This window comes from Vicugna pacos, chromosome 18 (assembly GCF_048564905.1).
Source record: "Vicugna pacos chromosome 18, VicPac4, whole genome shotgun sequence".
Taxonomy (NCBI): domain Eukaryota; kingdom Metazoa; phylum Chordata; class Mammalia; order Artiodactyla; family Camelidae; genus Vicugna; species Vicugna pacos.
This window is the reverse complement of record NC_133004.1, coordinates 43,153,005-43,178,786: the sequence shown is the minus strand read 5'-3', so window position 1 is coordinate 43,178,786 and position 25,782 is coordinate 43,153,005. Positions and strand designations below refer to the sequence as shown.

The 25,782-nt window shown below is 46.2% G+C and overlaps 1 protein-coding gene across 3 annotated transcripts in view; it reads left to right on the top strand.

Moving 5' to 3' along the window:
- The first annotated feature begins 416 nt into the window (after positions 1–416).
- CYTH3 (cytohesin 3) overlaps positions 417–25,782 on the top strand; it is an 81,257-nt gene continuing 55,891 nt past the window's right edge. For 2 of the 3 annotated variants that reach the window (XM_072943339.1, XM_072943338.1), the window contains exon 1: positions 417–610. In XM_072943339.1, the coding sequence (XP_072799440.1) occupies positions 571–610 (40 nt within the window). In that variant the 5' untranslated portion in view covers positions 417–570. Of the gene's footprint in view, positions 611–24,878; positions 25,014–25,782 lie in introns of all 3 variants that reach the window. The other variant, XM_072943340.1, reaches the window with a different exon arrangement.

The following is a 25,782-nucleotide window of genomic DNA, read 5'->3' as shown; positions in this document are numbered from 1 at the left end:
ATTTTAAAGTGTACTCATCGCCAGGAAAGGAGAGCCTCCATTATACAACAGAAAGCTGAAAGGCTGGAACTACTCTGAAAATTCTCGGGCGGAAGCGGGAAGGCTTGACTTTTAAACAGGTTTCTTGATCTTTTCTCCTAGTGCTCGTGCGAGGAGGACCCCTCGTCACGGGGCTTTGTAGAGTGGGCATTCCCGTGCCCCAGACCCCACGTGTGTCCGGAGGCTGCTCCGAGGCGAGGGCGGGGTCGAGGGTGCCCGCGACGCTTGCCGCGAGGGGCCCGTCTCAGCCGCGCGGGGCTCCGGGCGGGGCCGCGCGCGTTCCCGTGGGGTCCGGGCGGGTTCCCGCGGGCGGGGCCGCGCGGCCTCGGGCCCCGCCCACCGAGGCCGGGGGCGGGGCCTGCGCGCCACGTGACGGCGGCGCGGAGCGGCGAGCGCCCCGCCCGGCGGGAGGAGGCCCGGGCCGCGACCCGGCCCGCGCGCTGCTGGAGCCGCCCGGCCGCCTGTGCGCTCCGCACCCGCGGCCCCTCGCCGGCCGGCCCCGGGCTCGCCGGCAGCGGGAGCGGCCTCAAGATGGACGAAGACGGCGGCGGCGGCGGCGAGGGCGGCAGCGGTGAGTGTCGGAGGTGTGGCCGGCCCGGCTGCCGGCCTGGGGCGGGGGTCGCGGACGCGCCGGCCGGGAGCGGGGGTCGCGGGCCTGGGGTCGGGGTCCTCCTAAGGAGACCGGGTCTGGGAAGCGGCGCTGCCGGCTGGCGACCGCCGAGGCCCGCGGCGCGCCGGGCCCGGGGCCCGAGGCGGGGGTCCGGGGGCCCCGAGGCGGGGGCCGGCGGGGTCGTCGCGGAGCCCGAGCGAGGGTCCGGGACGAGTCCGGGGCCGCCTGCCCGTCGGGGTCGCCAGGAGGCTCGGGCCGGGGCTCGGGGGTCGCTCCCCCCGGGCGGGGGACCTTGGGGGCGACCTTCCCCCCTCTTGTCGCCAAGGGCGTCCACGCCCTCCGGAGCCCAGCCGCCTGTGGTGACCCTCTCAGCGTCTTTTCTCAGATGGAGGAGGGAATCCTCGGGAATTGGGGAGGGGAAAGTTTCGAATTGGGGATCCTCCGGGTTCAGGGAGGGCGGCTGGAGGGGAGAGGGTTGAAAATCGTGACAGTTTTCTTGGGTTTATGTCAGAAGTGGTCAGTGGGCTTGGTTAAGTGAGGAGGGGGCAGCTAGAGCACATGCATTTTGTGAAGTAAGAAAATGTTATGAAGTAAGCCAAAAAAAAGTCAGAGGACCCGAGGGTTGGAGTCAGGAGCTGCAGCCCGCACAGAGGTGAGACCAGAAAACCAGGCTGTCACTTACCTCTTGCTGGAAGACTCGCATTTGTTGTAAATTACTTAGTGGAATACAAATTAATGTTGTGTCATGCTGCGAGTTACGCCTTTAAAACCGAATAGCGTGTCTGTATAGTGTCTGTAGATGGAGTGTGTCGTTAGCTTGGGAAGCAAAGGGTTAATGCCCCTATTTTACAGGAACACCCGAAGTTAAGGATCTCTCTGCGTTTGCTAAAGATCTCCTTTATGCTGACAGACAGACTCGTCAGAACCCCTTGTAATAAGGGAGTGTTTTGGGGGAAAAAAGTCTTAATTACAGGCTGCTGGAGCAGCTGCCTGTAAGAATGAGCGATATCGAACGCTTCAGGATGAAGTGGTTAATCAAGGTGCCTTCGGAACTGAAGCGCTGCTCCCGGGGAAATGTTGAAGCGGCGCGGCTGTGTTGGTGGGAAGTTGGCCCAAGTCCTGGCATTTTGTCGAGTTCAGTTGTCGCAGCTGAAGCTAGGGGTGGCACTGTGGCACCGAGTGGGTATGTTGTTTGTGATGGAAAGTTCTGCGGGAAGAAGGAGCCCAGGTGCACACCCTCCTACAGCCAGGCTGCTGTCCGAAGAGCCTAAGTGACGGCTTCTCAGTAGATAGCGGGCTTCTTGCCTGTCACAGTTGGGGTAATGCACAGGCAGAGCCCTGTCTCCTCCTTAGAAAATGAAGACAAATAACTGTAACATTTAAATGTTTGACATTAGAGTCGGGGCGGGGGGTGGCGGAAGCCGGCTGGCTTGGCGATTTCATTTGCAAGATGTTTCTCGGACTCTGTGAATTAAGAAATGTAGAAAACCTGAAGGTAAAAGCAGGTATAAAGATGAAAAAAGGAAGCCAATATAGATCTCAAGTACGAGAACAAAGGATAGTATTACAGCCTCAAGACTTTCTTTGGGCTGTTAATAGCTCTGCTGGGAATACAGGCTTGAGATTTCCAAAAAATATGCTCAGAGATGTGTAGTACGCTATTTATAATAGTAGGGAATTGGAAACTGCAGTGCCTAACAGAAGACTGGTGAGGTAAATTATGGGAAGCTTATTGGATGAAATATTTTACAGCCATTAAAAATAAGCAGTTTTATACATTATGGTCTAAACAATGTAAAAACTGATATTGTGGCTGTTTTATTTTCTCAGTTTTTATATTTTCCAAGTTTCTGGAATGATGTATATTACTTTCAAGTTTGAAAAAAAAATTTAAAAATTTGCCCTGCAGTGGGAAAAAGGGTATGATTGTTTTTAATGTATGTGTCATCTGATTCACGGGAACAGTGAACGATGAACACATGTTTATTGATTGTCTCTAATGCCCCTGCAACGTTAGCCTTTATTGGTAGGGTTTATTAAAATCTTTCTTCCTTGCCTGATGGAAGACACTTACAAATGTTTGACATTCTTAAACTAAGTATGTTTTGAATAAGTGGAAGTCTTAGAGTTTTGAATTAAGAGTCTTTATGATTATTATATAAATCTGGTGTGCTTATATTTAACTCTTGATTGAGGTTTTGAGGTTAACGTACCTCTTTACAGTTCATTAGCTTTTACCATCATTTAGATTTCTAAAAAAATGCTTTGCTTTAAAATTCATGTTTTTAAAAATAAAGTTCAGCCCTTTCAAAGAGGCTAGTATGAGTTGCCAGTCATTTGCAAAACTTGACTTTTTGGGTGTATTTTTAGAGTATGTTACAGAACTTTGAATTGTATATGGGGAGGTCAGTTTCAGTTTGTTTGCAAAATAGGGTAAATAATCTGTCCAAACAGTAGTTACACCAGGGACAACAGGATTCAAAAGATCTTTTTTGCTAATGTGTTGGTCATTTTTTTTAAAGAAGACTTTAAAAGAAGACTTTAAAAATGATTCCTGTCTGCTGTTTTGATAATTTAAGTTTTTGTCCAGGGTAGTATGATTGGTCCTCTAAATGCAAGATACGGAGAGAGGATGGTGGTGTGAATGGTTGGAAGGCAGTTCTGAGGAGGAACACGTTGGGGGCACTAGATTACAAGAACACATTGTTATTTATAATGTGTGCAGAGTGTAGCTAAGGTATTTTTAATTCCTTTGGGGCCTTGTTGCCTTTGAGTTTTTCTAGACCAGTTCTTGAGATATGCCTCTACTTGGAGGGTGCCTGGCTAGTTTGGCTCATTGCCACCCTCTTAATGCTCAGTCTGTCTGATTGAACTTCCGGAATGGACCATCTGTGGCAGATGAGGTGAATAACTTTGCTGGTTCCCCCTGCCTCACCGCCCCCCCCATTCCCCTCCTTGCTTCCCCCAATCACTGTGGACGAGAGAGTGAAGTCTGTGCTTCACGTGAGATACCCCTCCTCACTCAGTAAAACTAATGCAAATTAAGACCAGTTTGCGAGCCCAGATTTCACCTGTCAGGCAAGCAATAACCCCCGCGTTTGAAACCATCTGTTGGCGATCGGTGTGTAAATTAGTTACCGCTCTTAAGGAGGCAGCACCAGCCTGTGTTTTGTTGGCTGAGATCCATGGCTTGTCCTTCCCCTGCAGAGGGACTCACCCTGCAGGCAGCGTTTCCCAGAGTCTGGGGTCAGGCGGCTTGGGGCTGGGCCTGGCCAGGGGGAGCTGCTGTGGGTGGTTGGATGGCAGGAGGGAGGGAGAAACCAGCCTGTCCTCTCTCTGCCTCTGACGGTGTGCCGGGCAGTTGGTCTCTTTTTGGATCCAGCTTCCATTCGTTGACTGAGCCCTGAGCCTAGGAAATCCCCTCTCCCTTTGACCCTCCACTTAGAGGTGGTGCTAGCTTGTTCCTCTGCCTTGTCTTACCATTTCCTGTAGACTTCTCGGCTTTTCCATCACACGTGTAACCAATTCCTTGTTTTAAATTCCCTCTATTTCGGCTCCTCAGAGGAACTTCTGTTTCTCTGGATGGACCCCGACAGATACAGGTACACTAGGGAACAGCGTTTAAAATCCCAAGTGTGTGCCTCCTTGGATGCAGCAATACCAGTTCTAGAAATTTAACCTGTAGGTATACTGTTACCTACAAGAAGCCATAGGTACAAGATGATTCAGTGCCTTGTTTGTGAGAGTGAAGGATGGAGCATAGCTAGAGTGTTCACTGCAGGTTATATACCCGATGGTGACTGGACTTGTGCCGCTGTTGAAAGGAATGAGGAGGCCCCTGATGAGTTGATAGGCAAAGGTTTCCAAAAGATTTGACTAAGTTACAAAAGCAAAGCATAGGAAAATGTGTATTGTTTGTTACCATTTCTGTTAAGAAAAAAAGGAAGTGCTTGCACACCCATGAAAATTCTCGGGAAGGCTAAACAAAGAGCTAGTAACAATGGTTACCTGGTCGGGGAGCTTGATGGGAACTGAGCAGACGGGGAATGTAGGTGCCAAGGAAACTTTGCTTATATGCCTTTTTATTTTTTTGAAATTCTGAAAAACTTTCTCAAGCTGGAAAACAGTTTCAAAGAAAAATAGTATGCTGGTAAGAAGACACCCTTTTTGAGGGAATTTTAAAAATAGAAGTATAGTTGATGTACAATGTTATATTAGTTTCAGGTGTACAGTATAGTGATTGGATTTCTTGAGGTTCTTTATATATTAAAGTCATAACATGTAGAAAGTTACGATACAACACACTGCATCACCAGTTTTTTCAGTCTGTGCGTAGGCGATTGACCACTTTCTTTTGAATGTTTAAAAAGTGACATCATAGATGCTTTTAGAGTATGCTTAGAGCGTATTCTTTTCTGGAGCATCTATTTATTCAACAAATATTGATAGTGTCCCTACCAAACGCTGAGTTCTGTACTTGAAACGAGGGTGAACATGTGAATAAAGCAGATGAATTTCCTGCGTTCCTGGAGCTTTTGTTTAGATGAGAGACTGACAAAAAATGTAAACAGATGTATAAAGTAATTGCAAATGATGCTGAAAGGAAGTCCACACGGGTTTGCGGTTGCGGGGAGAGGGTGGGTGGGTGGGGGCTCTGGTGGGAGAGCCTGTAGCTGGGCAAGCCTCTGGGGGAAAGACTCTTCCAGGTGTGGCCTGAAGGGGGAGCAGGCGGAGGTGGGGGGCACGGGCTTGGGAAGCTGAGTCTCTAGAGGGTTGAAAGCATCTTTGTGTGGTCTGAACTGAGAGGGAATGGGGTGCGCCAGGCGGTTTCAGTAGGTAAGGAATTCACACTTTATTTGAAGTGCGTGAAGCTGAGGAAGGGTTTTACACCGGGAACAGGCACGGCATTTGATTTGTGTTTAAATAATTGTAGCTGGTATTTACATAATGCTCTCTGTGTCGGGTTCTGGCCCGCCTGCTTTTCGGATCTTAACCTATTTACTCTTTGCGGTAACCCTGTTACGTATTAACATTAGCACCACTGACAGATGAAAATGGAAAAACGGGCGCAGGGAGGCTCAGTGACTTGGTTGAAATTTCACAGCTAGTGAGTGGTGGAGCTGGGGTTTGAACCCAGGCGTTGTGGCTTCAGAGGCCATGTTCTTAACCATCACACGCAGTGCCCGTGGGGAGGAGCGGACGGGGCCGGACACCAGTGGGGAGGGGTTCAGGTGGGAGTTAGAGGGCGCGGTGGATCGGGGAGCACAAATGAAGGGAAAGACAAGGAATGAAAAATCTGTGTAAAATCACACGGAAAAGCACAGAAAGCAGCGAAAGAAACATCCCCGTTACTGAGAATTCATAGAGTAGTCGTTAATGTTCTGTCAGACTGTTTCAGGTCTTTAAAAAAAAAAAAAACTGATTGAAAGTGTCTCAGATAAATGTCTCCCTCCCAGCACATGGCTGCGTCATTCAGTTGCTCAGCCCAAGGGTTCGGTGGCACCGTTCGCGCCTTTTGCCGTGGCCGCCCGGTGTCCCCCGCTGCCGTCATTGTCTGCAGAGGTCACGTCTCTCTTCTCACTCAGCCCTGCCTGCAGCACAGGCCCTGCCGGGAGGTCCCTGTTCTCTAATCTGGGGGCTGCACGCTTTTTCTGTAAGGGGGCCTGATAAGGGGACATTTCAGCCCTGTGGGTCACGTATGGTCTCTGCCACAAACTCTTTTTCTTGGTAACCCTTCAAAAACAAAAATGTTCTTCCCTTGGGGTGTCCTTGCCCCACTGTCGCCCCTGCTGCCTCTGACATTTCCTGTAGCTCTTGTCCCCACGCTGGTCTCCATGCCGGTCCCTGAACTTGCCAAGCACGCTCCTGCCTCAGTGCCTTTGTGCCTGCTCTTCCCGCAGTGCTTTCCTCTGAGAGACCTGCTTGTCCAGCTTGCTGCCTTCATTTAGGTTTCTGTTCACACATCTCCATACCACAAAGGTCTTCCTCGACCCACCTGTCTGAGAGAGCACCCCGCCGTCCTCTTCCAAGTCTTACTTTTCTCCTTGGCTCTTATCACTCCTTACCTGTTAACATCTGTTTGTCTCTTCTCAGAATGCAGCTTCTATGAAAGCAGGAGTATCGTTTGCTTCTATCCACTGCTGAACAGCGTGTGGAATAGGCCTTCAGGAAATACTTGTTAGTAATGCTGAATGAAGATGAAACCGCTTTTGTCCAGCAATTCCTGGTCCTGTGCCCCTTCCTTCCTTCCTGCTGTGTTTCCCAAAGGCAACCATTTGGAATTGGACGTGGGCCCTCTGGAGTGGTTTTCTTACTTTGATTTGGAAGTGCGGGTGTCCATAAGCAATGCATGGATCACTTTTTGGTTTGTTTAAAAAAATTATAAAAATGGCATCGTACTGTGTGTGATGGCCTGCAGCTTGTGTGTGAGATGATCTGTGTTATTATATGGACCCCGTTTCTTTCTGTTAACTGCTGTCACGTTTATCTTGTGCTGTGTTGTACTTTCACGTTGATTTTACGTTGTTACAGACAGTGTGTGTGGGAGTGTTTCTGGAGTGTGTCTGGAACTGCAGTTGTGGGTTACGCGTATGCTTTCCAGAGTTTCCCCAGACGCTGGCCCTCCCTGCTGCTTTCTCATTGCCTGTATTCTCAGCATCCTCGTCAACACTTGATGTTCATCGGACTTTTAAATGTTTGCCTCTCTCCTGGGTAAGAAACGACGTATTGTTTTAATTTGCGCTGCTTTCCTAGATGTGTTTAGGAGAATAAAATGGACATGCTGACAGCTTGGAGGTGAAAGGTGAAGGAAGTGCAGGAATCAAAGATGACCTGTAGGTTTCTGGCTCGCGGGACCCTGGGTGGTGCTGCCGCTTCAGGAGGAGGGGAGGTCTGCAGAGAGGCACTGGGAGGAATCCGGTTACCTGCTTTTTTGTCAGGGATGTCATTATTTCGCTGTCACTTTGAAGGACATTTTCACTGGAGATACGATTGTAGGTTATCAGGGTAATTTCTCGCAGGGCTTTGATGTATCCTGTCGTTGCTTCTGGCTTCCAGAAAGTTGCTTCTGTTGAGAAATCAGCTGTATCAGTTTTGTTCTTTTGAAGGGAATGTCCCCTCCCCGCCCCGGCAGCCTGGGCTGCTTTTAGGTTTTACTCTCTGCCTTTGGTCTTTAGCTGTGTGGCTCGAATGTGTCCAGATGTGGTTTTCCTTGAATTTATCCTTCCTGGGATTGGTGGTGAGACTTCTTTTTGGCAGTGCGGTGACAAAGCTCAGTCTTACGTTAGATCTGAGAAGTCTTAGTCACTGGCCCTTCCTTCTGTACTTTGGCTGCGTTTCCTTTTCCCCTGGGACTCTGAGTACCTTTTCATCATGTCCTGTATGTCTCAGGTTTTTCCCCTCTGTTCTTCATCCTTTCCATCTCTCCGTGCTTCACTCTATATTTCCTTCTGAGCTGTATTCCAGTGTATTAATCCTTTCTTCAAGTCTGTCTAATCTGCTTTTGAAACCATCTGTTGAGGCTTTAATTTCAGTTACTGCCTTTTTCGGTTTTCTTGATTCTTTTTTTAGATTCCAGTTTTCTGCTGAAAATTTTCATCTTTCAACGAATTTATTACATTCATCAGTTTATATTGAGTTTGTGCCTGATAACTTCAATATTTGGGCATCCTGTGAGTTTATTCTGATGTCTATTTTACCCTTATTTTTCAATCATGTGATCTTAATTCTAGGTTGCCTGTTAAGCTTTAATTAAATTCTAGATGACCTGTATGAAAAATTGTAGAGATAATTTGAGGCCCTGGCCGTCTTCCTCAGGAGTGGTTTCTGGCAGGCAGTCAGGGTAGGTGGTAAAGTGGTAAAGCACTACTTCAAAGTCACGAGGGCGGCCTCCCGCTGGTTCACCCTTTGCCTGGGGTGAGGCTCCCGGTGGCCCCAGCTGCGAGCCCAGGGTGCTCACCAGGGCGTTTGTCCCCTGGCAGCCCCTGGGCTCTAGTTTTGCTCTCCGGTCACATCAGGCCGCTGGAGAGTCTGCTGACCGCAGATTCTCAACTGCCTGTTTCTGCTCAGCTCCTTGGCCTCTGAGTTTCTGTTGTGAATTGGCACATGTCTCAAGGAGAAAAGTGGCTCAGACGATTGGACTCACTGTCCTCTGGGACCCTGGCCTCCTGAGTCCTCACTGCACTGGTAGCTCTCTGATATCTTCAGATAGTTGTTTCTTGTAACGTGTTCGGCTTTTTCAGTTGTTCTTGGCAGGAAGGTTGGTCTGCAGCAAGCTGGTCAGCTTTTACTGGAAGTGGAATCTCAGGGTTCAGTTTTGGTGTTCAAAACCAGACTTGTCTGTGAGATGTCCTGGTGGAGGTGGTAGGAAGTGCTTCGCTATAGTCTGGGTGGGAGGTCAGCACTGGGGAGATTTAGACTCATTTTAATTCTTCCTCACTTAGAGGAAAGCACTGAGAGGAGAAAAATCCCAGGACTGAGGACAACCCAGTGAAGAAGGCCCAGCAAGGAACCAGTGAGGCACAGGGAGCCTTAGAGCTTGTGTGGCCTTGCGGGTGGGGAAGTGTTTTAAGACAAGGGAGTGGTTGGCTGGGTTGAATGCTCTTGAGAGGTGGACTAAAGTGAGGAGAGACACATGCCTCCTGGATTTGGTGACATTAGAAAAAAGGTTTGGTGGAAGGTGGGCAGCCGGCTGGACTGGAGTGGGGTCAGCAGTGGATGGAAAGATTTGTACTTGCTGGAGAAGTGTGGGCCACGGCCCTTCCCTGGAACTTTGCTGTGCGATGAGAGTAGAGGAAAAGCCAGGGTTGGGGAGCTCAATGAGGGAAAGGGGGGTTTGTTTTGCAACTAAGCATTTCTCCGGTAAATCATCCTGATAGAGGACCAGCAGTCATTCATCAGGTGAGTTAGTAACAGTAACGCTCACGCTCTTAGTAGAAACGACTTGGGGAGAAATGATTTTTTAAAAATTTATTTTATTATAATTTTTTTTATTGAAGTACAGTCAGTTACAATGTGTCAGTTTCTGGTGTACAGCACAATGTCCCCGTCATGCACATACATGCACATATTCGTTGAGAAATGATTTTTTAAAAAGTTCCTGGCACATCCTTCTGGAGGCAGGTTTATTGCCTCGTACTAGAGGACTGTTGAAACTTCTGAAGTGAAAGGAAAGGAAACGAAAGAAAGATAGGTTTTATCAAAGTATCCTGAAAGCTGCTTAAAACATACTAAATAGTTTGAATTTGTGGGGAAACGGTAAATCATTTAAATGAGAGTAGAAGGTCCATGACTCTCCATCCTGATTTTTGAAGTTAAACTGAAAACTTTCTGTAGTTAATGTAGTCATGTCAGTTGTCATGTAGTGTTTTCTCCTGTGACTGGAGACAGTTCAGCAAGCACTTCTTTTGGATAAATATCTTCCCGTATTCTGTAAATATTAGAAAAGACTCACCTGAGTCAATTTAGCTGGCCAGGAGCACTCTGTAATTTACTTTCACAGAGCACATTGACTTTTCGCTGACTTCATGTCTCCAGGAGCACTGTTCAAAAAGGGGGAAATAAGTTCCTTTCTTTTTTTTTTTTAAACATTTTTTTTATTGAGTTATAGTCATTTTACAATGTGTCAAATTGCAGTGTAGAGCACAATTTTTCAGTTATACATGATCATACATACATTCATTGTCACATTCTCTTTCGCTGTGAGCCACCACGAGATCTTGTATATATTTCCCGATAAGTTCCTTTCTTAAACTCGCAGCAGGGCTATTTTTAACTGCTGTACTCTTGAAAAAACATATGCCTATAATAAATAAAAACAGTTTGCTGTAAAACCGGGCATTTTAATGATGATTGAAAAGTATTTCCCAATATCTAGGTAATTAGTGATTTTTTTCCCTGATTTTGATCCAGATGTTTGGAAGCATGTAGACACAGCCCTACTGCAGTTTTCTGATTCACTTTCATGGGAATGTAGAATATTCTGCGTTTATTTTGGACAGCAGAATTTCCTTTTTCTGTGGACAGATACATATGAAACACATGCTCTTGGAGTGGAGTTTGTGGTCCCCTGAGAATTCTCTGAAGGAGGAAATGGGTTGACCTATTTGGTTGCTATGATGTAAAAACAATCTTGTTTTCTTTTTTTTGGTGAACATCTGGATTGCATTTATTATTTTACATTCTGGAGGTTCTTTAAAACCACAGTTTGATAATATGAGGGTTCATTAAAGCAGTCACTCTTTAGCTATTTGTATAGCTGATTTCACGCGAGGGTGGCTGATAGACTTTTTAAAATACTAAAAATTTTCCCTTTCTATAAAATGCAACTTTCAAATAACAACCCTTGATTTTATCCATATTTTTAAAAATTGAGGTACAGTCAGTTACAATGTGTCAACTTCTGGGCTCCTTGACTTTCAACTGTAAAATGGGAGCTAGGTACTTTGGCCGAGGGGATTGAGCAGCCGGTTAATTTCTCTGCCTCCCACTGCCATGCGGTCTGTGGCCTTTGGTGTGGCTGTGTTCCACTCTGTGCAGCAGACCATTCTGCCCCCCTGTCACAAATCCATCCTTCCTTTCTGCCTTGCTGAAGAGCCCTGGTCTGCTCAGATGCCTATCTGCCCGTTGGGAAGGGGCTCTTATCACCACAAGGGAACGGATCTCAAATGGTCTGCACCAGGCAAGCGAATCCTGTTTTCCATGTTGATTGGAGGAGGGATGTACAAGCCAGGTCTGGCCAGTGAGCTGTGAAGGTCAGGTCTGCAGGGGACTTCTTGTCTTCCTTCTGGGAAAAACACACAAGGAAGAGACAGTTCCTCTTCTGTGACGGCCTTTGTTGAGCCTGGTTGGGTACTCAGCTTACTTACACTCGTGGTGTCCCTCAAGTCCGCCCAGATCCAGGCCCACACGCCGGGGACGACCTGCTGGATCTTTGCTGGGGTTGCTGGACTCCACCCACCCAGGCGCCTTCCCATCTCCACGCTACCTGTCCCGTGCGACAGTGGTGCCTTCTTGTTACCTGGCTGGGGAGAGATGCCCTGTAGCCAGGGTGGCAGGCGTCTTGCCGGATCCTGGCCCGAGCAGCAGGCGGGTCTCATTCTCTCATTGAGGACCTCATCACCCCTGAGGGCCGAGGGAAACCTCTCCTCTCTTCCACACGTGTTCATTGGGCGTATGTATTTACCACTTTGAGAACTGAGCTAGGTTATACTTTCTTTTTGAGATTAACACTTTCTCCTGCTTTAAATAAAACAAAATACATTTTCACATGCTTATAAATCCATTAACAGTTTCATTTGGCAAATCCTTATGACTGCATTTATTTTAATATGGAAATATTTCTTAAAATGCAGTAATCAAAAGTGGCAGACATCGGCCATTTAATATTCTGTTGGAAGACAGGAGTTCCTTTTAGTTCTTTGCAGAGAGGAAATAAAATGATCAAGAATGTCCTTTTCCAAGGTTCAGTAATTAGATTAAAATTTTTTTGAATTGAGACAGACAAATGAATTCATTTTTGTTTGTATTAGAGTATGGGAAAATTGGCAGATTTCAGTGACTTTTAAATGTTGGGCCTGTTCACATGATGAGGCTGTGTTTCCCAAGTGTGGGAGGACAAGTGATTGCAGACTTTGATTCAGTGTATGATGCACTTCTGAGAGCATGAAGCATCTTGAGAATAAAATGATGCCTTTCATTGCCTGTGTAACAAGAGTCTTAGTATTGGGTAAGTGTTCTTCTGAAATGTTGCATTTCCCCAGGAATCACAGAGGATCTGCTGTGGGTTCCCCAGAGTAACATGTTTCTAAAGGTTAGCCTTCTCATTTAAAATAGTGGTGTGGCTGTATACTTACTAGTCAAATGGTTCCCAGGATGTTTTTCTTTTTACAAAAAGTCATACGCCTGCTTCCCTCCTTCCTGTGGATCAGGCTGGTCTCGAGGTGCTTGAAATTGTGCTCGTTCGACCTTTCCTGGTAGCGACGCAGACAGGGAGCGGAGTCCAGAGTGTGCATGTCCCACGCTCGCTGGGTAGCCCCCGCCGATGTGCTGCCTCACGGATGCCCAGTGATTTGGCTGGACATACAGAACATGATTATTTTTTTAATCTGGGAAGAACATAAGCCAAGGTATTTCCCCTGGGCTCTGCTGCTGACAGTGCTTTGACGTTTGGTTTTAGGATTTTAGTGTCAGCTTCCTTCTTGCTGCCTCCATCCTTTTTCCCCCTCCACCGTAGGTGTGTCTGACACCTCCTCTTTTTGCATGTCCTCCTGTCCAGGATTATGATTCCGGCAAAGAGCATACCATCCTGCACGTAAAGACAATAAAGACTTCCAGAAGTGTTCTGGCTAGTTCTGCATTAGAAATTTTCTCTCCCTTTTCTGTTTTACCTGTGAAACTTTCTGGTAGGGTAAAAGGAATTTCACTCTTGAGAGCAAAGTCTGCTAACCCAGTCTGTTGAGCCACCTGGAGATTTGGTGCAGGCCTGCCTGCCCCCAGGCCACTGCCCCGTCCAGGGGCTGGTCCTGGCCCCAGCTGTCTCTCGTTGGAGCTCTCTAATCACTTTAGCTTGGCTTAGGCGGTTTTATCTTGGTTTTAGCAATCAAGGAACGTAGACTGGTGACCGGGAATATCGGGACCAGATTTGACGAGAGAGCCATTTCCTTAATTAAAGAGTGGTAAATTGGCAGTCAGGGCCATTCCAGCTTTCACTAGTCAGAGATGAAAGGCAAGCTTGGCTGGTAATACTAACCTGATCATCTTCTCTGAGTGCTGGAGAGGGGAGTCTGTCTTTAAGTGTAAGCCCTCAATTTTATGGACTGTTTCTGCATGTTTTATTGAAGCCCTTTTCTCCTAAACATGTGTCCCACCCCCTTCCATCCAGAGACTGTTAATTTCTTCCATTTATTGGAACCTGGAACCACGAGATGGTCCAGCACTGTGCTGCCCCACCTGCGTTGTCCCCAGCCGTGCCTCCTCCTGGGGGGCTTTGTTGGGTGAATTGTGCTGGAGACAACCACTCAGTTCCCCCTTCCTCAAAACCTCAGTCCTGCGGGGTCTGGAGAGGCCCCCTTCCCCCTGTGATCTGTGGGAATTAAGATCTCAGAATTTTTACCTGTTTGCTCTACCAGGTCAGCTGTCAAAGGATGTCTCAGATTAATCTCCCCAGCTCCAGGCAGAAAACAGACAGCTGTGACGTGAATGGTTTGTTCTGAGAATCTGTGTCTCTGCTTTCTGTGCACTTGAGTTTGTTTCTACATTGGAACTGGTTGGTTGGTGTTGACGTATTTTTCAGCAAATTTATGCAGCTCTGGTACTTGTAGCCTTGAAGCTCTGTGTAAATTCCTTAATCTCCTTAAGCTTCAATCTTCTCATATGTTAAAATGGACATTAAAAAACCCAAGTGAAATTGGTTAACGAAGAATTTATCAGAAATCCCAAACAATCAATAGGCATTTAAAACTGTTAAATGTCCTTAGCATAGTCAGTCCCTTGCCCACATTTACATGCTAAGCAGAGTGGATCAGATCTCTGGTTTTTAGGTTTAGGAATAACTGGTGATTAGCGATATGATTATTGTATCTTTTCTTCCCCAACTTGGTATTTAGAAAAATTTCAAATCCACAGAAAAGTTGAAATAGTTCAATGAATACCCACTTATCTTTCACCTAATTGCTAGCATTTGCTTTGTTTCTAACACACACTACAGTTTTTTTTTACGTAAACTGTTGGAAAGTAAGTTACATCCATCATAACATTTTTATCCCTATATACTGAATGCTAAGTAGCACTCACCTCCTAAGGATGTTCTCCTGCTTAAGCACAACTGCTACCATGCTTTAGAGAACTAACCGTAATTCCATAATGTCATTTCACATACAGTCCAAATTCTGCTTTCCCCAATTGTCTCAAAATGTCTTTTATAATTAAAATTTATTTTCTATGGTGACTGACATTTTTGAAGAGTCAAGGCTGGTTGCCTCTTATCATTATTTGCATAATAATACAATATAAACAGAGTGGTATAATCATAATATATAATAAACAGAAGAGAGGAGTGCTTTGGTTTCTTTAATGTCTTTTTTTATTATTGTAAATACGCTAGAATCATCTACTTGATTCAAGGTCAAAGTCACATTCATTTTTTCTTGTTCTTTGGTAAATGTGGATTAGATTCATAACCAAAAGGAGTTACTGAACGGCTCAGTTGTCCACGGAATATGTGCGTGGGAGGACTCGGAACAAACAGACTCAGTGACTGCCTAGACCTCCCCCCATATGGAGGTGATTAGTTATCTGGCTTAACATAGTAAGGATTGTATTTTAATATTTGGCCATGGTTTTACAGAGAAAGGAACTTTAGAATTGGAAATCTTAGTAAGACCAGCTAAATTTACATAATGCAGGAGAGATGCTTTTGCTGCCAGAACGCTGGACGGAGGACGAACCTTTTACCTCTCAGGAATGAGTCTGTCTTCTTCCCTCCCTCAGCACTTTCCTATTGGCTTTAAACATTTTTAAACTTCAGCTGCAGCTGAGACTAATACCGGATCCAGCTGTAACTTTTTTGCTGTTGTTGGTATATCCGGTGATGGTCATAGCAAACTCATTGTATGAAAATTCAATAAAGGAAAGGGCAGGGTGGGAAAAAAAAATGACACTCTATAAAAGTATTCAAGAAACAGCGACCGGATCTAGGAGTCTCCCTCTCAGACGGTGGATTTAGGACTCACCCTGAAGTGCTCATTTTGCTGGGCACCAGTCTACTAGGCGTTCTGGGTGTTCCCTTTTAGTCACGTTAGGTATACAGCCGTGTAACCAGAGAGTGTGCATGAGGCTGACGTGTTGTTTTCTGTGGGAGGCAGAAAATAGCAGTTGCGAGACCCAGAGGACTGAACCCTCCTCATGGAAAATGGGGCAGGGACTCCTCAACACACCGTTCACCCTCGTGTGGAAGCCGCAGCGATCTGTGGGAGGAGCGGCGTCCTCCTCTCAGGTCTGTTCCGTAGAACTCACATTCACGCATTTGCCAGAGAGCAGGTACATACAGAATCAGTAGTTCAGTAAAATTAAATTTCAGATTTGCACGTGCGCTTCGATGCAATTCCTATATAAAAGGTTTGTCTTTGGTCAAGTCTGTCTTACAAGGACCAAGTACATACATATGATCACCCTGAAGCTGAAGATGGATTGTGTGTTTCAAAATAGTTTCTGTGATAAATGTAATTAGCATAAGACTAGTGATTTTCACATATTTGTGTGTCTTGAACATTTTGTTTTTCTTTTTTTATGTTAAGGAGGTCAGATTTCTCAGATTTCTTCTAATTGTAGCCAGACATCCTGTTTGGGGGCAATTCAAGACCAGCGCTGCCTGTGAAGAAATCATGCAGTTCTGTTAGTGATTTTCCGAGTTGTTCTTTTTGGATTTGATTTTATGGGCAGGTTTCCTTGAAATTCTGTATTCTATTTTTAGATGATCCCTTTACATTTCTGTGGTTGAGGACATCAGTAGTAAATATATGTATTATTCAGCACAGAAATGTCACTCAGTGTCTTAAGGCTGTATAAACTTTATAAGAAGAGTAAACCAGTGACACTTCAGTGGATATAAGAAATGAGTGCTCCTTAACAACTTTAGAAGAGCTCTGTCCTGTTTCTCAGATCACTGCTGTGTCTGCACTGGCAGGAATGGTACCTGGAAGAATCCTTGCCTGTTTTACACGAGGACAGTTCAGTCTTACGGGTTCTCACAAGTTAGTATTGTCTGCCTCCCACTGAAAGGAACATTTTTGTAACCCTTCAAGGAACTTCCTACCCATCTCTTCTTCCTCTCTTCTGTCCCATTTTTACTCATACTTTTTTTTTAACTTAAGAATAATCCACAGGGAGGGTATAGCTCAGTGGTGGAGTGCATGCTTAGCATGCACAAGGTCCGGGTTCAATCCCCAGTACCTCTATAAATAAATAAATGAATGACCTAATTACCTCCCCCCTCAAAAAACAAAAAAAGAAAAAAAATTTAAAATAATAATTTGGTAGCTTTTTAGATTTCTGAGTGAAGGGATTGCTGCTCTGTGTGGCATCAGTGACCCTGTTCTCTAGAAGCACTGTTTGAGCTAATGAAGGTGTGTTACAGGAGTGAGGGACTGTGAACCTTGAGCCTGACTTGTTAGTGGAGTACCTGTTCTGTTTTTAGAAATTAAACTGTAATTCGCATAACATAGTAGTCGCCCTTCGAAAGTAAATTCAGTGGTTTTTAGTATATTCACAAAGTTGTGCAACCACCACCTAATTTTAGGACATTTTCATCACCTCAAAAAGAACCCCACCTCCATTAGTGTAATTCTCCCTGCCCTGCCCCGGCAACCGCTCATCTGCTTTCCGTCTCCATGGATTTGCCTGCTCCGGACATTCCATGAACTGTAAGTGGAATCAGGTGCCGTGTGGCCTTTTGTGTTTGGCTTCCTTCACTGGGCAGGTTCACCATGTCATAACATGATTCAGTTTTCCAGGCTAATCCACAACTTAACATGATTCAGTGCAAAGTACCTAAACCTTTCCTGTGAGGGGAGTTGAGCCTTGGATGGGTTTTGGTGTTGGGAGTGGTTGGAAAGATAGTACTTACCTCTGTCACATGGTCAAATCCATGGTTGGTTTGCTGTCCTGAAGGTTTTTAGGTTTGCATGTGTTTTCTTCCCATCGAGAAAGGTGAAGTTTATTTCCAACCTTTTTATTTGAAGAAGGACCTAACTGAATCCTTGCTGTCATAATCCCTCAGCTTATAATGTGCACAGTTGCATCCGGAGCAGAACCATGTTGTCTGTAGAAAATTTCTACTCTGTCTGAAGACCATTGTATGGGTTCAAGACACCAGATTTCCCAGGGAGCTGTACTGAGGCCTGTTAATAGGAGGAGGATCTTCTCAGGGATTCTGGGAGGCTCTGCCAGTTTGATCCCAGTGGTGGGCACGGGAGACCAGACATTCCCCCTCCGTTCCCCCTGGGATCCCTGCAAATGATAGGAAAGGAAGGATGGGGAGCTCCAAGCAGCAAAGAGACTTCCTGGGAAGTGACATTGGGCAGTGGAGAGTGTTGTTTTTGTTTGGTTTTTTGTTTGTTTTTAACAAACTTTTGGAAGAAACAGGAAATTGGAACCTACAAAGAGATAACAAAACAGCGCAGGCTGGGAGTGAGCGGTGGCTTTGCTCAGAGGGAGGGCGGGCGTGGACACAGATGCGGGCTTCTTTCGCTGTCTTCTCGTTTTGAGGCAGATGGTTGATGGCAGTTTACCATCAGGCACATATTTCTTTATGATGATTGAATTCTCTGGGGGAGAGCTGGGGCTCCCTGGGTAGGTACCAGCACCCCAAGTGAAGCGAGTTCTCTTCTGTCTTATGGCAGCTCTTCAACCCAAAGGCTGTTGCCCTGACTTTTCATCCTGAAGCGAAGCCTGCCAGGGACAGAGTGTCATGAACCTTCCCACTCAGAATGGAAGTCAAGTGAGAGAAGGGACCTAACCCCGCACCAGAGGAAGCCACGCAGCCAGCTGCATCTCACTTTTAAATACAGCAAGAACCTCCAGACGGATGGGAAAAAAACGACAACACGAAAGAGAAAATTTACTGCAAAAATTTCTATGGCGGGAATAGCTGCCCCTCAAAGAAAGAGGGCTGGGAAGGTAGCAGAAGACTTCAGAGGAGGATCGTGGCAGACGAGCCCTAGTGCTTGTCTGACTTCCTGCCTCCCCTCCTTCCGTGAATCACCGGATCCAGATGGAAGTGACTGAGAGGAAAAAAGGTGAAAAACTGAACCCTGAGGATGGGGTCAGGGTGAAGAAGTACCAGAGGGTGAGTCACGACTCTGGGTCCTGAGAACTCAGGGCAGGGCTCTAAGACACATGAGAGGGCGCGCTGTTGGCCCTGCTGATTTGGGGAGAAGGGGTGAGAGAGGGTCGGTGACGCCACGTGGCCCCAGGCGACGAGGGGCGGGTTTGCTCCAGCAGCAGCGATCCTAGGGGCCAGAGGACGGGGGCGGCTTCGACATACTCCAGACTAGCAGGGCGTCCCCTGGCTGCGTAGCCGTCCTCCCTGGTGCTGTGGGCAGCACCCCACCTATCTGGAGCGGAAACCATGCCAGATGGAGAATTAGGTACAGAAACTAGATCACAGAACCAACGTGATGGATTCAGAGAAGCCGGACCACCCGTGAATGGGCGATGTGACTTCCATGTGCACCAGCCGTCCAGCTTACAAACTTAGAGCTGGAAAAACCTTGCCAAACCCAACGTCCTAAGGAGACCAAGCTGTTGTTTCAGGGGCAAATTGGGCCTGGATATCATTGTTCAATGATAAATAATAAAGCAACATGTTGCCAAAATAAAATAAGGCGGGAGGGTATGCTTTTTGAGGCTGAAGAGTGTAATTTTGAAAAAGATGAATTATAGAAACCAGAAGTAAATTTCAGGTTTGAATCTGCTTTGTGCTGATTTTTTAATAAAATTCAAGGAAGACTCTGAAATAAGTGATTGAAAGATGAGATCAGGCCACAGGCAGGGAAAGTGAAATCAGTGAGCCGAGAGGAAGAAACTGTGATAATACTAAATGTATCTGCAGGAAGGGCGTCATTGCCAGTGCAGAAGGTAAATGAGTGCCATGATCTAAATACGTTGTTCCTGAAGAAGCCACCAGACAAGGAGGACAGAAACAGTAACCAGAGATAGAGCGGAAAAGCATGTCTTTGAGCTGAAAACCATACGAAACAAGACTACTTCTGTGTGTCGAAAGGGCTCGTCTGCTTAGATGAAATTAGTGGAAAGAGCAACTGTGTGCTGGTGAACTTTTCAAATTTTGAAGATAAAATACAAATACCAGTCGGGTGGGGGGGTGAAGCGACTTACAAAGAAGGAGAAATCAGGATGGTTTTAGGTTTTTCTACAATGTTGCCAGAAGATAGTAGGGCAGAGGCTGAGTTGTAACCAAGAATTAAATAATTACACTAATTGTCGTTCATCTGTGAATGCAGCAAACACATGTTCTCTGAAGGTGCAGAGAAGTCAGGCCCAGCACCCTGCCTTTGGTTGGGGCTCACTCTGCGTTCGCACTTAAGGACTATGAGAGCCAGCACGCTTCCTTATTCTTTAAGGCCAGTTGAGCTTTTTTCTGCCCCCTGTACCTAACGTCTTCCTGATCTACCGTCCGTGATCTTGTCTTGAATAAAGCGTTTTCAAAGTGTCAGTCCACTAAAAGATTAATTGAAATAACTCAGGGAGGGGAAAGATGGGATGTAAAATAAAACTGATACTGAACTGATATCATGGAAGCATAAATTTAAGCCTAAATAATCATAAATTTGGCTACAAATCAAAATTCAAATATCATAAATAATTATTGAAAGAGAAGAAATGTACTGAAAAGAAAAAATCCCCAATAATTCAGTAATAATGGCAGCAGTAGTCAAGGTGGGTCCAAGTGGCACTAGCAGAAGCCAAGAAGTGGGTGTGGGGAGACAGGAGGAAGGCTGGGAGAAGGTAAAAGCCCTGCCTTCTCTTCTGACAAAGTGGCGTAGCAGCTGTTTTATTTTTGACCTTGATGATTAGAAAAATATAGTTAGCAGTGTGGTTTAAAAAAATAACTTAGAGGTAACCACTAGAAAATCTAAAGATGCCTGCATTCTGCATCTGCAGAGGGAGAACACCGTAGGTAAATCTGATAGTGGGATAAGGTAAATGGTCTGGTTTATTGTTTTCATTGGCTTTGTGAATTTTATTAGAGGATAACTACCTACTTCGACCCACAGTTTGGAAAGTCTTTAGGAAGCAAATGCCTTTTTCTGGAAGGGGGCTAATGGGAGACCATCCGTTTCGCGAAATGCACTTGTTTAGAAACTTAGATCCTCTGTGACTCATCCCCGTAGCGTTTCGAGGTGTTTTTGGACAGATCTGTAGGAAGGTCTTCCAGGCAGAGAGTGTCCTTTCATCCCCTGGGTTATTGGTCTTTTCCTTTTCAGCTTCTAGGTCGTTCTCTGTTGGGGTTATTCACTCCCATGAACTGCAAATGTCATTTCCCGATTTGCCATTTATCTTTTGACTTCACTTATGATTTTTTGTTTGCTTGTTTTTTATTTTCTTGTTATGTTTCTGCCATGAAGATGATCTTGTTTTTCAACGCGGCCAAATGTATTCGTTTTTTCTTTTGTGGCATTTAAATTTTGAGTCATACTTAGAAACAGCTTCCCCGTTCCAAGATCATAAAAGGATGTTGTCTGTTTCATGTTATAGTTTCCTTTTCTACGTTTGAATCTTTGGACTGCTTGGAGTTTCTCCTGGGGTATGGCGTCAGGTATACATATGGCTTTATCTTTTTTCCCCAAGACTATTTTGTCCGAACACGGTTCGTTAGGAGGTTCCTCTTTAGCCTGCTGCCTTTGTCACATGCTTCATTTCCACCTGATTGGAGTCTTTCTGGACTTACTCTTCTGTCCCATTGGTCTGTTGGTACGTCAGCACCGCACAGGCCATGGTGTTTTCATGTTGTTTCGGGTTAGTTTCCTCCCCCCTCTAATTTTTATTCCTTTTTGAAGTGTTCCTGGCTGTTTTTGTTTTTCCCTATGATCTTTACAACCCACTTGTCTACCACAGAGAATGAAGAGCTCCCTCTTTGAGATGCACCAAATTTATAGCCCACCTTAGAGAGGAATGACATCTTTCTGATAGTGCGTGTAGCCAAGGACATGGCATGCCTTTTCATTTGTTCAAATCTATTAGGTCATTCAAGAATGTGTTAATGTTTTTCTTCCACTGATGTAAGTTTTGTTCATGTATTAAATTTATTTCTGGGTACTTGATGTTTTATTGCTGTCGTAATGGGGGTGTTCTTTCCGTTGTGTTTCCATTTTATTATCTAACTGGTTATTGTTTGAATTTAAGAAAGCTGTTGGTTTCTCTATATTAATTTTATATCTCACTAGCTTACCAAGTCATCTTACTGTTTTTAGAAATGTAGGTTTGGGGTTGGTTCTCTTGGATTTTCTGCTGATGCAGTCATTTCTTTGGCAGGTCCTAATTTTACCTCCTCCTTTCCAGTTTTTATTCTAGTGGTTTCAGTCTCTTGTCCATCTGCATTGGCCCCGAGTTCTGTTTTGAAAACGTTCATTTTGAGATGCCAGTGAGCCCTCCAAATGGAGATGTAGGTTTAAAGCTTAGGAGCAAGATTACAGGGCCGGGAATTATATTTGCACGTCATGAACTGAAGGTGGCAGGTCCAACACTGGCAACTTGTGCGTTTGCTAAGGGAGAAAGTGCAGTGGGGAAAGGGGACAGAACTGAGAGCGAGCGGTGGTGGCTTGTGGGCGATGATCCGCAGAGACCACAGAGAACAGGAAGGAAGGGCTGGCTTTCTTTGGTTCTTTTTTTTCGTTTTTCTTTCTTCTTTTTTTAAAACTTTTTAAATAGACTTTACTTTTAGAGCAGCTTTAGGTTCACAGCAAAATTGAACTGAAAGGGCCGAGATTTCCCGTGTACCTGCTGCCTCACCCCTCCCTGTGGACCGTGGACGTCCCTCGAGGAGTGGGTCCCTGTTAACAGTCGAACCTGCGGTGACCTGTCAACACCACCCGAAGGCCTCGGTTTACCTTGGGGTTCACTGCTGGTGTCGGGCAGTCTGTGGGCTGGACACGGGTGTGATGGCCTGTGTCCATCACGTGGTCACACGGAAATGGTTTGGCTGCAGGGCTTGCTTTTCAAAGGGCTGTGGCTTGCTCAGTGTGCCTGCCCATGTTCTGCTGTCGTTTGCGTTTCTTTACTAAGCGTACTGCTTTCTTTGGTCTTTATTGAACTTCACCTTTTTTATTAGTTGTTGTTTCTTTAATCTTTCGATGTTTTTTCCTCAGTTCTTTTATTCTTTTTAAAAGAGAGGTAAAGACTTTGCTTTAGTGGAAATTGTTCAAACAGTTACCTGCAGGGAGGAATTACGGCTGAATGGGAGCCTGAGGGTTGTTCCTTTTGGTTACAAATGAAGCAATTAAATAAATATTACGAAGTAGTGTTTTTCTGATTTTCATAGAAGTTAACTTAAAAAGCATTTCATTGAGGAGGGGAAGATACATCTCAGTGGGAGAGTGCATGCTTAGTAGGCAGGAAGTCCTGGGTTCAATCCCCATTAAAAAAGAAAGAAAAGAAGGAAGGAAGGAAGGAAAGAAGGAAAGAAAGAAAGAAACCTGATTACCTACCCCCACCAAAAAAAAAAAAAAAAAAAGAAGGCTGTCTAAGATGTTTGAAATGTATTTTCTTCCGTTAGAATGAGTGAGAACCTTGGAGTTTGCCCGTTGCCGACGCACTGCTTAGCATCTCGGCCAAAGTGATGTGCTGGTCCATATTCTCACAATTCGAGGTGAATCCTTCCAAGTGTGGAGCCAGAGCTTACGGACTCGCTTTGATTTGCCACTCTTGCCATCCCTAGAAGTTGGCTGACTTTCGAGGGGTTTTTTTTGTAGGAAGAAATAAAGATCAGTTTATAGGCAGTGGAATTTCTGTGTAGTGCTTGCACACATAAGTGGAGCGTTCTAATTGGCAGAAACTTGTGGGAATGAAAAGTGTTTTTTTTTTTTAATAGAAATCAGAGAACCAGATAGGGGAGAGGTGGCTGCCGCTTGTTGTAACTCCTTCCATCCACGTGGCAGTTTGTTTTCTGGGCCTTTTTCAGTGGGGACACGATCTGTCCTCCGAAAAGCAGAATCCTGAGAGGCTGTTGCCGTGTCCCTCCCGTCCCTAACAGGCCACACTGTCCCAGCCGGAGCTCAGGTGTGTGTCTGCCCGAGGGGGTGATGGAGGTGGTGGCGCCTTTGTTTGGTTCCTGAGCCGCAGTGACCTGCAGTGTTCTGAGCTGTGGAATGGAGATACATGTATTCTCCTGCCTCCTCCCCGTCCCCCCCACAAAGTCAGAACCTGGTCCAGGCCTGTTGACTGCTGACCTTGAGGTGACTGCTTTATTGATTTAGTTGTCTTTCATGAGAAGAGTTGCAGCTTTATTCACTTTTATTAAAGAGGAAAGAGCCTTCTGTTCCAGAGCATTAACTGGAAAATCCGGAAATTGTGATAATCTCTTTGAAACACTGTGTAGCAGGTAGGTATAAGTATGCCTTCAGGAGGTTGAAGGCTGAAAGTTAATCGTAAGACATGGTTATTTGCTGTTAATATATTCTCTAGGGTTTCTAAACCCCTTGCCCAAGTCTGCATGGTGGAGTTTGTGCAGCTTCCAAAGCTGCCTTCGTGCTGCAGGCTGTAATCCTAGTGCAGTTAGGTTAGGAAGGGAATCAGGGGACCTGCCGGCCCGACAGCATCCCTAAGTGCCAGGGAGTCAGGCTTGCCAAGGCTCTTAGATGTTAGCAGGAGGGATATTCACGTGAGATTTCCTAAACTGGCCGGGCTGGTTTAATTTTCAAGCAGCAGCCAATCCTATCTGTACAAATAGTTCAGAGATTCTCAAAGGGACGTTAGGCCTTTGGCGAGGAGGATGAGGACGAGCACGCAGGGAAGCAGCTGTGTGCAGGAACCACGACGTGACCAGGGCTTTGGAGGAAGGTGAGGTTGGAAGCATCACTTAGGACCAGGTAAGAGGCACTTAAATGACGCACGGGAGTTGGTGGGGATGAGCCATGGATGACAGGTGACCTTCCCCAGCTTGGGCCACATCCCTTATTTCCCAACAAATCGCTCCAGCCCTCTCACGACTGATGACTAGGAAGCCTGTCATCTCCCTCAGGAGGACCCTTCTTGGCCTAGGAGTTGTGCTGAAGAGCTCCAGGGATTCCTGGGCCCAGCCCGGTGCTGGGAGAGTTGGAGGAGTCGCGGCTCTGTTAGTTCACCCTGAATACTCAGCTCTTCTTTCCTGAGCACAGCTGCTTGGCGGGGTCGCTGGGTCCCCAGGGGTTTCTGGTCTTCAGTACAAGCTGTGCTGAAACCGGCCCTGTCCTTGAGCATCCAGGCCTTGTTGTTGAGCCTGAGTCGTCCTTCCATGGTGTCAGCCTTCCTGGGGCTTTCAGTGTACTTGACGGCCAGCAGACCTAGTTGGGGACATCCGGGCTCCCTATGAACTTCTCCAACAGGAAGGAACGAGGGTCTGTTTCCTTTTCCTCCCAGAGGCTCCTTGGCCTAAATGCAGATTGGACCAGTGGATTTCTAATTATTGGGAAGGCAAACCTTGGTCAGGACCCAGAAGATAATCTTATTCTTTTTCCAGGGCAGTGGGTGCCTACTTGCCTGATATTCGAATACTTAAGAGAGAGGGCCGACTTCCAGAAGTCTCCTTGTTAACAGAGCTCTCCAGCAGATTCTAAAACCTGTGACCGTCGGCCTCAGCAGGCTCCTGCCGCAGGTGAGCAAGGTTGCTGAATAGCGCTCTGTGGGTAGGGAGGTAACTTGATCAGCTCTGTGACTTAGAAAAATAACTATAATGTGAAGGTGCGATTAGTGATAAGTCCTTGAAATAGGGTAGAAGCTGGGACTAGAGATGAAGAGACAGATTTACTGTCTTAAAGAAACGAAACAAAAACTTGTCACTAGGGTAGCGTTGACAGGACAAAGATAACTCAAAGGTTGTTTGACTTGATACATAGTAAAGACTTGAATCGAGTCACGAGTCACGGAATAGGACAAGCACGATGTGCAGGGGAAAGTCGGTGGGTTAGTGTTCGGACAGGGTGATGTTCTGTGGGATATCCTAGTGAAGGTATCTGGCAGGGAAGTGAACAGGGAGTAATCAACACCCAGGTGATGGGTGAAGTTGCGAAGGCATTAAGACACCAAGAGAAGTGTGGGGTGTGTGCGTGAGGAAGCTGGATGCCTGAGGGGTGAATTTTTAAGAGCAGCAATACTTAAGGAGCCTGGGAAGAAAGGAATTCAGGGAGGCCCAGAGGCTGAGGTGGGATGGATTAGAGAAGTAAGAGAGAGGCAGTGGGAAAGTGGTTTCCAGTGACCAAAGGAAATCACTGGAAAGACACCGGGGAAGTCACAGACCCTGCAGGAAGCCAGGAGAGCCACGCCCAGAGAACGGATCGCAGCCAGAGGAAGCTGGGCCTTCGGCCTCAGCTGCGGCCTGGCCACATCGACAGCCTGGCTTGGTTGCCCTCTGGCTGCTGCAGCTG